Consider the following 14630-nt stretch of genomic DNA (forward strand, 5'->3'; position numbering starts at 1 on the left):
ACACACACACGAGCACACACACACACACACACACACACATAGACATGAATAAAGGTAGTTTACTCACACAGAAGTTTAAACAGTAATAGAGCGCATGTTCATACTTACTCAGATCTGAACACTTCCCTTCAATCTCCTCCCCACAGCTCTTGTCTGAGGTCATCTTCTGTATACTGAAAGATGATAGAACAGGAAAGAATATCGTAATAATTCATAGTATATGGAAATCAGACTACACAACCTGATTCAGATGAACCATAGATGACCTCAGTCCTATTTCAAATCCTCACAGTCAACTCCTGATTAGGAGGGGGGGGAGTTGCAATGTTTGGCTTTGAAGACGTCTCAGGCGGTGAGAGATGCATACTAACCAGCTATTCTTGATGACAACCCAGTACTCTCCTGAGGATCAACCTCGTACTTTACCCCACCTTCTAAAGCAGTGACTAGCAGGAGGAACACTCCAGGAGGAACAGGCTCTTCCTTTGACTCTAAATCAACTGTATACAGATAATATGCGTATCTGTTTCAATGCAGAGCCATCTTGGACAGTGTGCTCAAAAGTGGAGACAGGGGGAAATGGCTAGCCTGGCTCTGTTCCAAGGTAACAAAAAACTGTGAACCGGCACCTCTGAAGCTCACTAATTAACATGTTACATCTAGTTTAATATGTACAATAAACAAAATGTAAAATGTTAAGTCGGGTTTTACATGGGGTTATGCAGGACTACTTCTTCCTGGAACCTTATTGTCACCTTGAGGCATCATGTGGATAGAATCAAGACTCCAGGAAGTCACTACATTGGTCCAAAAACATAACCCTGCGCAAAACCACAACGGTTTTCAGTGCCACACAATATATGTCTTTGATTGTGTGTGTGCGTGTCAGCTTTCTCAGCTGAATGTTGTGAACAGTGCATTTGTTACTTGGCCTTGGAGGAGGCCTGTTGAACAAGGCTGTCTTTTTTCTTTTCAGGCTCCAGAGGGTTGAATGGAGACTCCACCAGCACCACCCTAAACACACACGTGCACATACACACACAGCAGAAAGGTTTGAATTCAGCAATACAACACAAAAAAACACTCTGTGCCAGAACTTAGTCTCTGGAAGGCCACATTGCTGCTAAATTTTTTAAACACAATTTTTTAGTGCAGTAAGCACCAAAAGCAAATTTACCTCCAGTGTACTAAAGTTACAGCAGTCAGAGCATCTAAAACCTGAGAAAATAAATTTGTAGTTTGGGTTGCCAGACCCTTTAAAGTGCTCAGCTTTATGTCAAGAGGGATTCTAAACAGTCACAAGCTGTGTACATGCATTTGTATGTGGACATAGACACCTACCTGAACTTAGCATCTTCACTGAAAGGGTTAGTTATGGGTACTTGGATAACTTTCAGCTGGTAGCATGGAGACTTGCACTTGATAGTGTTCTATGGATAGACAGTAAGAAGCAGACAATCTGTCATCTAGTATCAGCCTACAGCTGTAGATATCCAACAGCCGGTCTTCAGAAACACAGTGTACTCCAAACTATGTGTGATGTGTGTTAGACACAGCATGCTAGTGAGTTGTGATTCAAGGGCTTGTAGCCACTAGTCAGTAGTGCAGTAAATGTTAGTGTGACAGTAAGTCGACCCCTTTAGTTAATTATACTCACTGTTGGTGTGATGTGACTGACTTGGGTCTTCAGATTGAAGGCGAGAGTGGTGCTGCACAGGCCAAAGGGAGAGCTGGAGATGAGCAGAAGGACTGCCACCTTGGGCTGCATGAAGAAGCAGCTGAACTGGATGGTCAGTTCAGTGCTCAACCTGTGAAAATCACCACAGCCGACGGAAAATTATCTGTTAATTGAGCCTCTTTTCTATGATAACCCGAATGCCCTCCACAGTGCTTTTACAACTACTATTATTTTATTGTACAAGCTCCCATTTTCAGGTTATGACAGTAATGAATCAGCAGAATTTTAATTCTATGTTTCCGCATAGGGCATTGTCCTTGAAGACAGCATTTCTGAAAATAAAGTTAGGGATTCAAAATGGGACATGGGCTATTTTTATAGAGAGGCCTGACTTGAGAGCAAAACTGGTACATTTTAATGAGCTACAGTCTCAAGGCAAAACTAAATTTACTTAACTTGGAGTGTGAATAACTGAAAAACTGATTAAGTGGAAGATGGTTTTTCCTTTTCTTTGCAAGGCACAGGTCTGCCCAAAAAAAGTTATTTTGGAAGACTAGATGCAAAGACAGCAATTCTGCATTAATGATTCCAGTTTTAGTTAATCATTTATTGTTGATGCACACTACAAAAGGCTTGTACCGATGTTTCATGATTATAATTTCATTGCACAAGACTCTTTTTTTCAAGATTATTTAAGCTTTGACCTGGAAAAATTAGGGATGTCACCCCTATTGCTATTCTTTTTACCGCTACGGTCTGAAACTATAGTTATACCAGAGTTTTGTGGTATGAAGACTATATGAAAACTGAAGTCATGGAGTGACTAAGTTACTTTGAGTCCCTCTTTTAGCCTATATTTATTTACATTCTGACAAACTTGCATAATGAAAAGAAGTGATATCTCGGCAAAGAGCATGTCATGCTGAATAAGTGTGAGCATGATTTTGAAAGCATTTGTGTATAATTACATAATTAAAACATGTATTTATGGAATCATGTGTGATAGAAGGTACTCTGCAAACGAAAAACTAGTTTATAGCAAGTTTTGACAAACATTTTCTTTATGTTTGCATGCTACTAGAAATAAAAGTGTGCTGCGGTTTTCATTTTCTGGGTAAAAAACATACATTGGAGGAATGGTGACAGTGGATCCATCAGGGAGGGAGAACAGATGGGCATCCTCTCCTAAAAGGAAGACCTGGTATTTGACAGGCTTAGAGGACGGGTTTTTCAGACGCACCTGCAGCACACACACAGAAACAGCCAGGTTTTTATACATAAAAACATAAGCATGCACAACCACAAACACACAGACAAATGCCGCTGCCAGAAAGCAATACAACAATCAAATCCATCTTCCTTAGCACAGACAAACTGACATCTGTTTTTGTTAGGCTTGTAATGTGGCTTAACCTGACAATGTGGATCATTACCCAAATGTACATTTGTCTGTGTTTGTAATCCCGTTAGTGTGTGTGTGGGTGTGTTTATAATCCTATTAATGTATGTGTGTGTCTATAATCCTGTTAATGTGTGTCTGTGTGCGATCCCAGTTGCAGTGTTTGTATGTGTCATTATCTGTCCAGGAGGTTATTATCCGAGCCTCTTTCAGTCTCACAGTGCTCATGAATTTGATTTACAAGGCATGTAGTTAAAGTTTTTTTTTTTTTTAAGGACCAACCTCGGTGCTGTGTGTGTGTGTGTGTTACCTGTTTGCTGAAAGTGCTGTGCAGGTCTCCTGAGAGTGTGATGGTGTGCAGTGGCATGTACTGAGGCAGCCGCTCATACAGGTGAACACACAGCATTAACATCTGCACTGGATTGGGGTCTGACAAGTCTGTGGGCTGAACACGCCACACGCATACTTAACAGGTTATTAATCAAGGTAATTAATAAAGTAATTAGCAAAAATTTCTCTGTCAAAGAAATTGCTTACAATTAATATTGGGAGGTATAATATGTACCAGTGGTTAAGCCTGCGGTGGAGCTAAACATGAAAACTAACCTCACCAGGACCAGACTTGTCTGGAGGTATAAATTTCTATGGTAATCCAAGTCAGACTGATTTCAACCTCCTTCTTCTGGAAATGAGCCTGATTTACTGGAGTAAGCCTGGCTTTACTGGTAATCTTACCATGTTCCAAACATTTACCTGTACATCTAGGTTGAGACAAAGTGCGGTCAAGGCCTGGGCCACAATGATGTTGTTGTGAAGGATCTGCTCCAAGTTGTTAGTTGTGGTGTACATCCTCCGAAAGTGGCTGGAGATCTAAGCAGGAATAATTAGAAACTATGACATGGTTTATTTCCACATGTCATTTGAATGATCTCTCTATTTTCTCAGCCCCTTTGTTTCCCCATTACCCACTGTTCAGGAGCAAAATGTGCTCTGTTAATCAGACTCTTAAAATCACAATTGGCTAGCAAAAAGACATTTTTGGAATTTAGACAAATTTTCGCTAACTCTTGCATGCAAAATACCAACACTAAAATACGCAGTGAGCTGTACTCTCTCTCACACACACCCACGCACATGCACATTTCCATACACACACAAAATGGTGCTTAGCATGATAAGAGGCTCTTCTAATCTTGTTCGGGACTAATTGCATCCTCATCGCATCAATCACAGTGCCACTTACAAACATTAACCACCATCCCTCATTGACTCACCCACACTGAAGAGGGTCTGCAAAAATTAACACACACGGAGACTCATACACACACACACACTGACCAGGTATGGGCAGTAGGCAGCAAGCAGAGCAGCTAACACCAGTCCATCTGTTAAGTCCAGGTCAAAATTCACTATCCAGCGTGCTGATGGGACACCACCTGCCATTACCATGCAGAAATTAACAACCAATCAGTTATACGTAGCCTCAAGCCTTACAGCAGGATATTAGATTATGTTCAAAGTGTTCAAGGTCTACCTGTATTCAGAAAGGGTGAAATGCAGTGCAGATATTAAAACAAACTACCCAAAGACTGGCAGAGTTTCCAGTCAGGAGTTTCAGAGCGAGTGAGGCAGAGGCTATGTGACTTTCTCTAGTGTGGTATTCTAATCCAGGGTAAAATTTCCGTGTGTTTCTGTGAATTGGGGGATATTGAGTAGCAGAGGGAGAACCTCCCTTCATTTTGGATAGCACTTCTGCTGTGTTAAGTCTTTTCAGCTAAGTCACGCTAGGATACAAACATTTAGTCACGATGCTGCTGTTTTGTCACAAGACCTGTGTGAGTGAGATGTGAACACTGCTGTTTTAAAGCTGGACTGAATTTAGTGGGCTTTGTTGCATGTATTCTTGAATAATATTTATTGGTCAGTCCGGGTTGTTTTAGGCATTGTTCACTGTATAATAAAAAAGAGCATTTGATTATAGCTCCTTGTTAAACAACTTGAGTTGAGACCATGGATTATAAGGCCAAAAATAGATAAATAAAAAGAAACACGTGTACACATGTTGTGTATCCTACCTGAACCCCATACAGCCTTCTTCGTGCTCTGGTAGTGCATGTTGAGCCATGAGAGCAACTGGAGCTCTGAGGATGAATAGATGTTACTGGCCCGCGGTTGTGAGCTGACTCCATCTATGTCTTGGCAGTTCAGAATTGTGTTCAGTTTGTTCTCTGGCACGTGACACAACACCAGCACCTGGGCACATACAGAGGAATATTCAATACTGGTATTTAACAAGAAGAGACTGAGGTCAAAGTGTTTTCATTCAACTTTTATTTGACCCTCAATAAGTACCAGGTATTTCTACTAACCACTGCATGGAAGGGGGTGAAAGACATAAATGTATATTGTCAAAGGCAGACTGCAGCTCCATTCTATTAAATGGACAGATGTGGAAAATCACAAAAGTAAAAGAAAGAAATCTGAGCTATGGACTTCAGCAAGATCACAGTGAATTTTAAAACATGAAGTGGTTTCCCAGGATATATTATATACAGTTTATAATGCATAAAATATGTCAAGATAGTTGAGGATGACAGGGGAAAACAGAGAGAGATGAAGAGATTTTTTCACCTTGTATATCTGCAGCAGCAGGTCGGTCCAGGATCGCTTGCTCAGAGACTCATAGTCAACAAGGCTGTAGTCCAGATCATGTTCTTCCTCATTCGACTGAGAGAAACACACATATGAATGTACAAGACACACAAAACTCTCAATATAAAAATATAAAAAGTGATTTAGAGGACATGCAGTTGTATTTACTGTAGGTCTTGGACCAAATTCTTATTGTGTGCATTGCAGCTGTACCTGCAGGGAGCACCAGTGTTTGAACTCCTGCACATCTAGCAAATACTCTGCTCTGATGTGACAAAGGCTGGCTCCCTGCACCCTGAACATATAATGACAAAACAGAAAGACTTGACACTGGTCCCAAAATGTCATTTAAACCCTTGTCGGACTTGAAAAATAAATACATACATATATATGCAAGTTTAATGTTACAAAAAGCTTCTAACTTTGTCATATTGTAAATTTGCAGATACTGTATGTAACAAAATGCAAGTGTGAAAGGGAGCTAAGTCAGGAGTCAAACAGTGTCAGCATTGTATGTGTGAGTTTAAGGCCTACCTGAGAAAAGCAAGCATAGCTTTATGCTGTTGTAGCAGCTGATTGGTGCGCTGGCCAATGTCACTGGAAAACGTCTGACAGCGAGGAATACCAGGAATCTGTTTGCCAGTCAGGTGATGAAGCATGTCCACTACTGACCTAGGCATAATAATACAACACAGTGATGTGCCTTGCATCTGGAGATAGATATATGCCTCCAATGATAAGAAATTAAATCCCATCAGAACTCCAGTTCAAGTACCATCTATTATTTTCCCCATTTCAGCTCTAACCTGAGTAGAATGCCCACTGCCATCTCAAAAACAGACAAACATTATTTGCTTATTTCTATTCCGTACAAACGAAATATTCAGCAGACAGAACCTACTTTCAAAGGGACTCTTTCTATCCCTCCCAATTACCTCGTTTCATCGTAATTGCTGGCTAGATCTAACCATCCAGATCTATAATCTGTTGTCACGATGTTAGCCAAGTCATCTTGGCTCATCATCTCATTTGAGAAACCTAAAAACAATTTTATCTTCCAGCTCAAATGTGTACTGAAAATTCACTACATGTAAACACACCTGGAGTCTTTATTTTGACTGACTCGACAAGTCCGTCCAATGGAATCATCCATTTGAATTTTTGACACAACCCTGGATGGCGAGAGGAGGCATACGTTATTAAAGCAGAAGTCTAAAAATTGAGGTCCTACGTATCCTAGTCTCCACTTGTGGCTCCTGAACAAATCTACTGGGAAATCCTCATACCTTCTAAGTGTGTGTGGTATAGAGATAGGGTGTGGTCCACTTGGCCACCCAAAAAGGCCAAACCACCTCTCTACAGCCAGTAACACATTCTGGTAATATAGTCCTTCCTCTGAGTTGGCAGCAGGGAATTCTGGGATGCCAAGATTGGTTGGAGTGTCTCTGTTAGGAGAGACACTTGTATCCCTGCTGGTCTGACAGCTCACACTGTCACTGTCTGGAAAGGAGCCTGAAGAGGACAGATATGCACACAGTGCTGTAAGTAAAAACACATTCCTGCTGAGACATACACAAACATTTAGAGGTAGACTCAAACAATTACAAACAGACACACATACACATACATTACATTTAGTTTTCTGACCTGAGCCTGGGTTCTTGTTTGTTGAGCTGTTGTGATCAAACAATGAGGAGGATGAAGAAGTCGGACCAGAAGCAGGACTTGGTGTGTGATAACGCTGAAGGATCGCCTCAACAGCTGTGGCCCCTAAATGACAGTAACACATAAACCAAACAGATACAAGACGAAAAATCCTGAACAAGTAATACCAGCTGCAGCACGATTATTCATCTTGCACCACTTTTAATTATTTGCCAAATGTCACTGGGGCAAACAAAGCTTAAGTTAGCTTGACGTGGACCAGATAACATTTTGTAGCTCAGTTAAACAGCAGCATGTCAAGTAAGAGCAACCAAAAGCAGTCAGGCACAGTCTAGTGCAGGTGTGTCTGATTTGTCCAGGCAGTGTGGAGCCCACCCTAAAGGTAAAATATTCTTCATTTCAATACGAATGATTTGAATGACATTTTTATTAAAATAGAGAATTGTGCATATATAAAACTACGACCGATAAGCCGTCTACTCGTGCCCAATATAATACAGTGTATGTGTGTGTTGGTGTGGTACAGTACCGGTCTTGAGAACTATCTGTTGCTCGGAGTGGTGCAGGGCCATGAAGGGCCAGACTGTCAACAGACAGTTGTAAGCGATAGCACACAACTTAACCTTAAACCTGGAGGCAGGGGAAGGCAGAGTCAAGGAGAAAGAGAACAGAAAAAGTTGGCAGACTGAATCAATTTCAAACGTACAGCCTTAAAGAATAATGCTGTTGATATCCCACGAAAAGACCAAAACTAACAATGTGTTAGTCCATCTCTCAGTACTGTCTGACTTCACTACCCTGTCTGTGACTCTCAGGCTCGGGCTCAACGGTTCCTACTGAGGGCATAAATCTTTAATAAACACCCCACGACCAACAGGCTGACTCATTTCCTAAAACATCTGATTGCTGGAGCTTTAACAAAAATTACTCTATTTCAGATGGAAATAGTGTGTTTGTTGGGAACTATTTTTAACAGTGAGGTGAAAGGAGACTGTGGGCAAAAAGACAGAGATAAGACAAAGACATATGAGGGGTTATGTTTTACAGTAACTACTTACCTGTTGCTCAGGTGGTCGGTGAAGGTGATGGTTGTGCAGATGGACAAAGGGACATAGGAGCAGAAGGACACATTGCAGATTATAGAAGTCACACTGGCCTCCTGGTCCTGGATGCCTGCTAGATGTCTCTATGGTTGCAGATAGAGTGGGAAAGTGGGATGATTTTACAGCCCATGACTTCTCTGTGTAAGTGCCAGCTAAGAAACTCAGTTACCCTTGTCATATTAATCCAGTTTTTGTCATCTGCTCACCAGGTGGATTCAGTGAGATATCAGAATGTGCAAAAATTTGTTTTGCTCAGACTGCTACTAAAACTTACTACAGTTAGAGTAGCATGTAAACTGCATACTCATCCACATATTACAATACATTCAAAGACTGAATTGTATTTACCAATTTTTGTTGTAGACGTCTGAATTTTACCCTCCCTGATAGCATAAATCGACATTAAAACAATTACAGTGCAGTAGTGTAAACTGGTCTGATGGCAGGGCTGTACCTCGTTTTGGGCAGGGATGTTGTTACCCTCTGGAAAGATGATAGAAACAGGCTGTGTCTTTGTCCCATCCTCCAGCCCCACCTCATCCACTTCAGCTGACACCCTGGTTCCACTGCAAATGGGGACAGACAGAAGAAATATCTATAGAGACAGCGTTCAAAAAGAGACTTAAATGGGAAATAATGTGTGCTATGATGTGATTTTATGAATTATCAAATTAAATTGAATTAGAGTTTAAATTAAAAACACTCTCTGCATATTGCCTGTGGGTATAGAGTAGCCATTCCTTTCTTGTTTTGTGACATTAGAATGTGTAACCAGTATTCTAGATATGTTTTCTTGAGGATAATAAATATCTTTAAGCACGCACTATAGTTGAGTTACAGAGATGTGGGTCAGAAAACACTGCCAGAACTGCAATTATGCAGCCAGCTTGCTGTCCACTATGAAATCTGAGTAACAATGTAAACCACAGAGGAATGTGGATTTGCTTATGGGCTTAAAATGTAGGCAAAATCCAATGCGAGTGCAGACCTGCCAGTTAATGAGTCCTGGCTTGATTGATAAAAATCCCACTGAAATGAATAATGTAGTCAGTTTATATGTGTGGGAGTGTTTCCTCCGCACTCATTTACTTCCAATGGCTCAACGCAGCTGGTAAATTGCCACAAGCTAGAAAAATGTAAATACAATAAAAATGCATCATTGTTATAGCTCAGCTTACCCAAAAAGCTGACGACTATAAATGTGATCATGAAGCTGTTGTCCATGTGTCATGGTCCAAAAAGTGAGGCATTCATAAAAATATAACAGTTACTGAAACAGTTTTGGCCTAGGTTGAATAGAGTGTGTGTGTGTGTGTGTGTGTGTGTGTGTGTGTGTGTGTGTGTGTGTGTGAACCAACTCAGGATATCCTGAGGCCAGCACAGTCAGTGTGGCAGTTGCGTTGCTTTCCAAGGGTACTGGTGTAAGGAGGATTTGGGGGGGTTGGATGGTGATACGAGGACGATGGAGAGTTATAGTGATGGACAGCTCTCGGTAGGGTTGATGTCCCTCTTCTCCGTCTTTCCCCTCTCCTCCCTCGTTTCCCAGGTAAAGTGGGATGGACAGTTTGGTCACTTTTCCAGGCGCTAGGAGAAAAAGTGTACAGATCACATTGAGCACACGGGTCAGTGTAAGCTTCAGGTGGACATTGAGCACAACTAGCTTCGAAGCCCATGCAAATAGCCCCTGTGAATGACGTGCGCCTTCTCAAAAACGCCACAATACATCAATGCTGTGGCAGTGGCACAAATAGCTTGGGCTGCTTGCGTTTTCTCCAATACGTTTCCGATGCCAATGGAGGTTGTTGATTGTGGCAACAGCATTAAGCAAGCTGAGGACAGACTTGACAGTTTTCTCTTTTTCAGTAACACACATTTAACAAAACCATTTCAAGTGCAAACCCTCCTCTCACCTCAATTGTCACCACTTATCACAGTGAATGAAAGAACATAAACACAGAAATTGCAGGGTACGAGTCTCTTTGTCAGCAATGAAGCAAGGCGAAATACAGGTTAAGTGGATGTGATTCTAAGTTTGAGCAAAGCTGCCATTGCTCAATATCACAAAGTGTAGTGTAGTGTAGTGTTGGGGTGGTGCTATCAATGGGTATTAAATCTGTATGCACGTTAGCACTTACTATTCACGTGTTTAACTGAGTTTCTGGAATATTTCAACCTGCCATATTTCACGTAAATGTGGCCATTGTAAAACTTCTCTCTCCACTAATAACTCCCTCAGGAACATTGGTTCCTGTTAGTCCTTCCCATGTCTCTCTCCAAAACACCAGGTAACCAGGGCAACCAATGAGTATGTCATCTTCTTTTTAACACATCTGGTGAAAGTGCTGCCCAAAGCTCCACGTTTCAATACAGGTAAGATATAGGTTGCTGTGATCCACTTGATGTGATAAAAGATTGTTTGAGTTAATTCTTTTTATAGTGGTGTTCTCAGAAACAAAGAAGGTAATCATTACCAGGATCACGTTTATGTTGCAATATGAAGATTATACAGGCAACTATTTTGTCTTGTCTTTTTGAAATCTAAATGAAACTTAAAAACTAGTGCTGTCAGTATTAAATATCCACATGAAGCAGCAGCATCTCATTCAAACTTCACTACAGCTTTAATCTGATACTTGTTTCTGTGTGTGTCTGTAAAGTGGATGTGGTTTGTCTTTGCCAATGTGCATATGACCTATGACTGCCTTCTAAAATTATATTTAATTTTAATGACCTTGATGGTTTTGAAATTCAACTGGTTTTGACAGGCTGGGGTTTTGTTATTATTTCTGTATGTGGATATAAGAAATATGCCTTTCAAGCTGACTGTCATGTTTCAATGGCCTTGATGGTTTTATTGGAAATCTGTACTTCACAGGATAGAGTGTGTGTTCAAAGTTAAAAAGATGCTATTGGACGATAGTATCTGAATTTAAAAATCCTCACTTTCGTGTGAATTCTACATTATCTATCTATCCAAGATATAACATTTAAATATACATTATTACAAGCTTCAGTCTCAAAGGGAAAAAGCGAGTATTAATTATTAATTTATCATTAATTACAGCATCAATTGTGTGATTAATTAGTATGTTTCTCTAATCGAATGACAGTCCTATTTAAAACATAAGCCCTAGATGTACTGGACAGGACGCGCTTGACTATGATCTGCACCTGAGCACAGAGTATTATGCACACATATCTATTGTAGAGCCATGAAAAATGATATGGGAGCACACTGCAGGAGCGTCTTATATTCCGAGAGGATAAGCAAGTCTTGAGTCTTGTGACACTTGACACAGAGACTTAATGACTATACACTGAGTTTAGGGTGAAAAAGTAAAGCTTTCTTTCAAAAACTATTGAACAAAAATGGCCTGTTTCTGGTGGCAAGCTCAAGTATTGCCTTCAGCATAATTGCTTGTTTGCTGGTCCATCACTAAAGACTATTAAGGTCCAGTGATTTAATGGTCTGAGTTAGATGAGAGCATTCTCTAACTGAGAATTACTTCAATCTGGATTTAGTTTATTCCTTACTTTGTCTTAATTTTGTGAAGTTCTATTGTGAGGGATGTTAGACGCACAATGACTTCTTACCTGGTCTCATAGCCTCAGGCCTGATGCTGACCATCACACAGATGGACTGGCCGGGCCCCAGGCAGCCTGATGATGGAAACAATGTACATAGCTGCCCTTCTTTTCCATCCTCTGTTGATACCGCTAGTGCACTGCAGTCAAACCACCAGTTTACTTGCTCTTGGACACCTTTACACCAAAACACACTGTCTTCACGCACTGCTTTCAGCTCCACTGTCTGCAGAGAGAGAGCAGGATACAGAATGGTACTACATGAACAGACAGCAGAAACGCTGAAGACAAGATAAAAGGAAACAAGCAACAGTGGTGTCATGTATTCAGTAGGACAGCACATGCAGTAAGATGACAGAAAGATGTGACAATGACAATGGAGGAAGAATGAGATCCAGTAAGCAAGCTGAGGGAAAGCATGAAAAAGGTTACAACAGATGGAAAAACATGGTACGGGAGGGAGGCTTAACAAGGATAAGAAGCAGTTATATCCTTATCGATACCTTTGTGCAAGCATCAGACTGTGGTGCCATGAAGAACTGTAAGCTTGAAGGGGACAAGTCCAATGGGGCACACAGCACTAAAAAACATTTTAAAAAACAGCAAGGGAAAGAAAAACATTATATTTAGCCGTCACTGTATGTGAAAATGTATTCTTTTCACATATAATGTAACTGTAGTTCAGCTGTGACTTCAGCTTCATTCCAGCAGATAGATATCACTCACTGACACAAAAACGCACTCACAACTCTGGCTCCACATTAATGACCCCACCTGTGGCCTGTATGTGCAGTGACTGTCGTGTCGCCATGGAGACAGGCTGGTGGAGAGGTCTGACGACATGTTTCCTGCTGCCTGCTGACAGCGAAGAGGAGGTGGAGGAGGGGGACAGAGCAGGGAAAGGAGACAGAGAGGCAGTGGGCCATCTCACTCCGTTGACCATCAGCGGCAGGTCAAAGTCATAGCTGCCCACCTGCGGGGAGACGTTTCCTGAACTGTACGTCTCTACTTCTTTGAAATTGTAGTGAATCACTGCAAAGCTTTTGTGTATGTTGGGCATGGTTTCCATTTCAAATCTGAACACAAAATGTCACACGCCAAGTTATGCCAACTTGAATCAAAGTCTCTGTGTGCCACGTATACCTGCAGCATCAACAGTAAACAGACTAAAACACATAATGGCTGAATGGAAAAGGCGCTGTCCCGTCTCTGCCGACACTTATAGACTGAGAAAAGATGAAATTGAGGTTTATTCCAGCATCTCTACCATCTGCTGCTGTTTGATTATCAGCTCTTAGTGATTCAAGGTCACACTTGTCCCCTTACACTGTTTGCCACCTACACTGCATTTAGCTGTATTTCCCTAGCCTCTGCACTGCATATAAAGCAGCACAGCCATATGACCAGAGCACAGCCAATGTTAAAGGTGTCAGATTTACCACTTAAAATGAGGTCTTTTGAATGTAGGGTTAGGGTTATGTTCAAACTAAAAAGAGAGACAGGAAAACAGAGTGGTAGAAATGGGATAAGGAGTTTTGATATCCAGACTATAAACTAAACTATATATGGTATAAAGTATAAACGAACCCTAACCCTGAAACAGTACAGTAACACTACGTCTTTGATTTCAGGCAAACACAGACTAAATGAGGCCTCTTATTCTAGCAGTCTTTTATCAGCTGTAGCTACCTACTTAATTCGCTTAATGGGTTTGAAAACATCCTGCCAAAGGACTGCAGGTGAAAATTGCACTAACAACATTGGCACATTTACAGAACGTTGATTAATGCGTGTTGTCCTGAATAATAAAGAAATGAAATGAAATTAAGCTAACAATAGCCTTGAACATGCACTTAATGGCTTACATGGCATAAACAATATAACACCAAAAGACTGAGGCTAAAGCTGCATGCCCCAGGGAAAAAGTTGATATAATGTAAGCCATGGAAATAAAGAAACACTGATAGCATCCTAGACCTCCACACAGTGGGGATATATTATAAAGTAGATGTGCTAGATGGTTTGTTTTTTAACATAAATTGTTAGCCCTCAAACCATGCTCCTTACGCTTTTCACTGAGTCTTGGTTACTGCTGTAGGTAACTAGTTAGCTAGACATGCAAACTATCATGGCAAACATTAGCAGATAAACATACTATTTAAACCATTCCTTGCACTTTAACCCTCGAGTTTTTGGAAATGCTTTCAAAAAAACACAACCCTATAAATTCTTGTGTTTCTGAGGTGCACACCTTCAGCAAGAGGAGGAGCCAAAAGACTGACAGACGGGTTGCTAAAGATATGATTACTGTTCAGAGGAAAGGTTTAGAAAATAATCAAAGTTAAAAGCAGAATATGATACTGTATCTACTGGGATGTTTGGCCAAAATCTCACCTGGGTGGGGGAGAAGACCAGGGAGCAGTCCACTGTCTGGTAACCCCGGACCTCCACAACACTGACGCTTTGCTCCTTCTCTGCTCATAAAAATGCACATGAACAAAACACAAAATCAAAAGCGCTCACACACCAAAGCTCAGTAAAGCCAGGA

At 41.0% G+C, this 14630-nt stretch overlaps 1 protein-coding gene across 1 annotated transcript in view; it reads right to left on the reverse strand.

The window, feature by feature from the left end:
• The window catches only part of LOC139223679 (cilia- and flagella-associated protein 47-like), a 47168-nt gene that overhangs the window by 21171 nt on the left and 11367 nt on the right, over positions 1-14630 (reverse strand). The window contains exons 22-44 of the mRNA XM_070855653.1: positions 14477-14559; positions 12857-13055; positions 12586-12662; positions 12092-12308; positions 9856-10081; positions 8952-9063; positions 8453-8580; positions 7924-8024; positions 7377-7499; positions 7016-7241; positions 6830-6901; positions 6264-6401; positions 5943-6024; positions 5709-5804; positions 5159-5330; positions 4416-4513; positions 3831-3947; positions 3388-3522; positions 2806-2918; positions 1658-1808; positions 1342-1430; positions 928-1014; positions 109-173 (exon numbers count right to left, since the gene is read on the reverse strand). Of these exons, the coding sequence (XP_070711754.1) occupies positions 109-173; positions 928-1014; positions 1342-1430; positions 1658-1808; positions 2806-2918; positions 3388-3522; positions 3831-3947; positions 4416-4513; positions 5159-5330; positions 5709-5804; positions 5943-6024; positions 6264-6401; positions 6830-6901; positions 7016-7241; positions 7377-7499; positions 7924-8024; positions 8453-8580; positions 8952-9063; positions 9856-10081; positions 12092-12308; positions 12586-12662; positions 12857-13055; positions 14477-14559 (2907 nt within the window). The remainder of the gene's footprint in view (positions 1-108; positions 174-927; positions 1015-1341; positions 1431-1657; positions 1809-2805; positions 2919-3387; positions 3523-3830; positions 3948-4415; positions 4514-5158; positions 5331-5708; positions 5805-5942; positions 6025-6263; positions 6402-6829; positions 6902-7015; positions 7242-7376; positions 7500-7923; positions 8025-8452; positions 8581-8951; positions 9064-9855; positions 10082-12091; positions 12309-12585; positions 12663-12856; positions 13056-14476; positions 14560-14630) is intronic.

Source organism: Pempheris klunzingeri, chromosome 24 (genome assembly GCF_042242105.1).
Source record: "Pempheris klunzingeri isolate RE-2024b chromosome 24, fPemKlu1.hap1, whole genome shotgun sequence".
NCBI classification, from domain to species: domain Eukaryota; kingdom Metazoa; phylum Chordata; class Actinopteri; order Acropomatiformes; family Pempheridae; genus Pempheris; species Pempheris klunzingeri.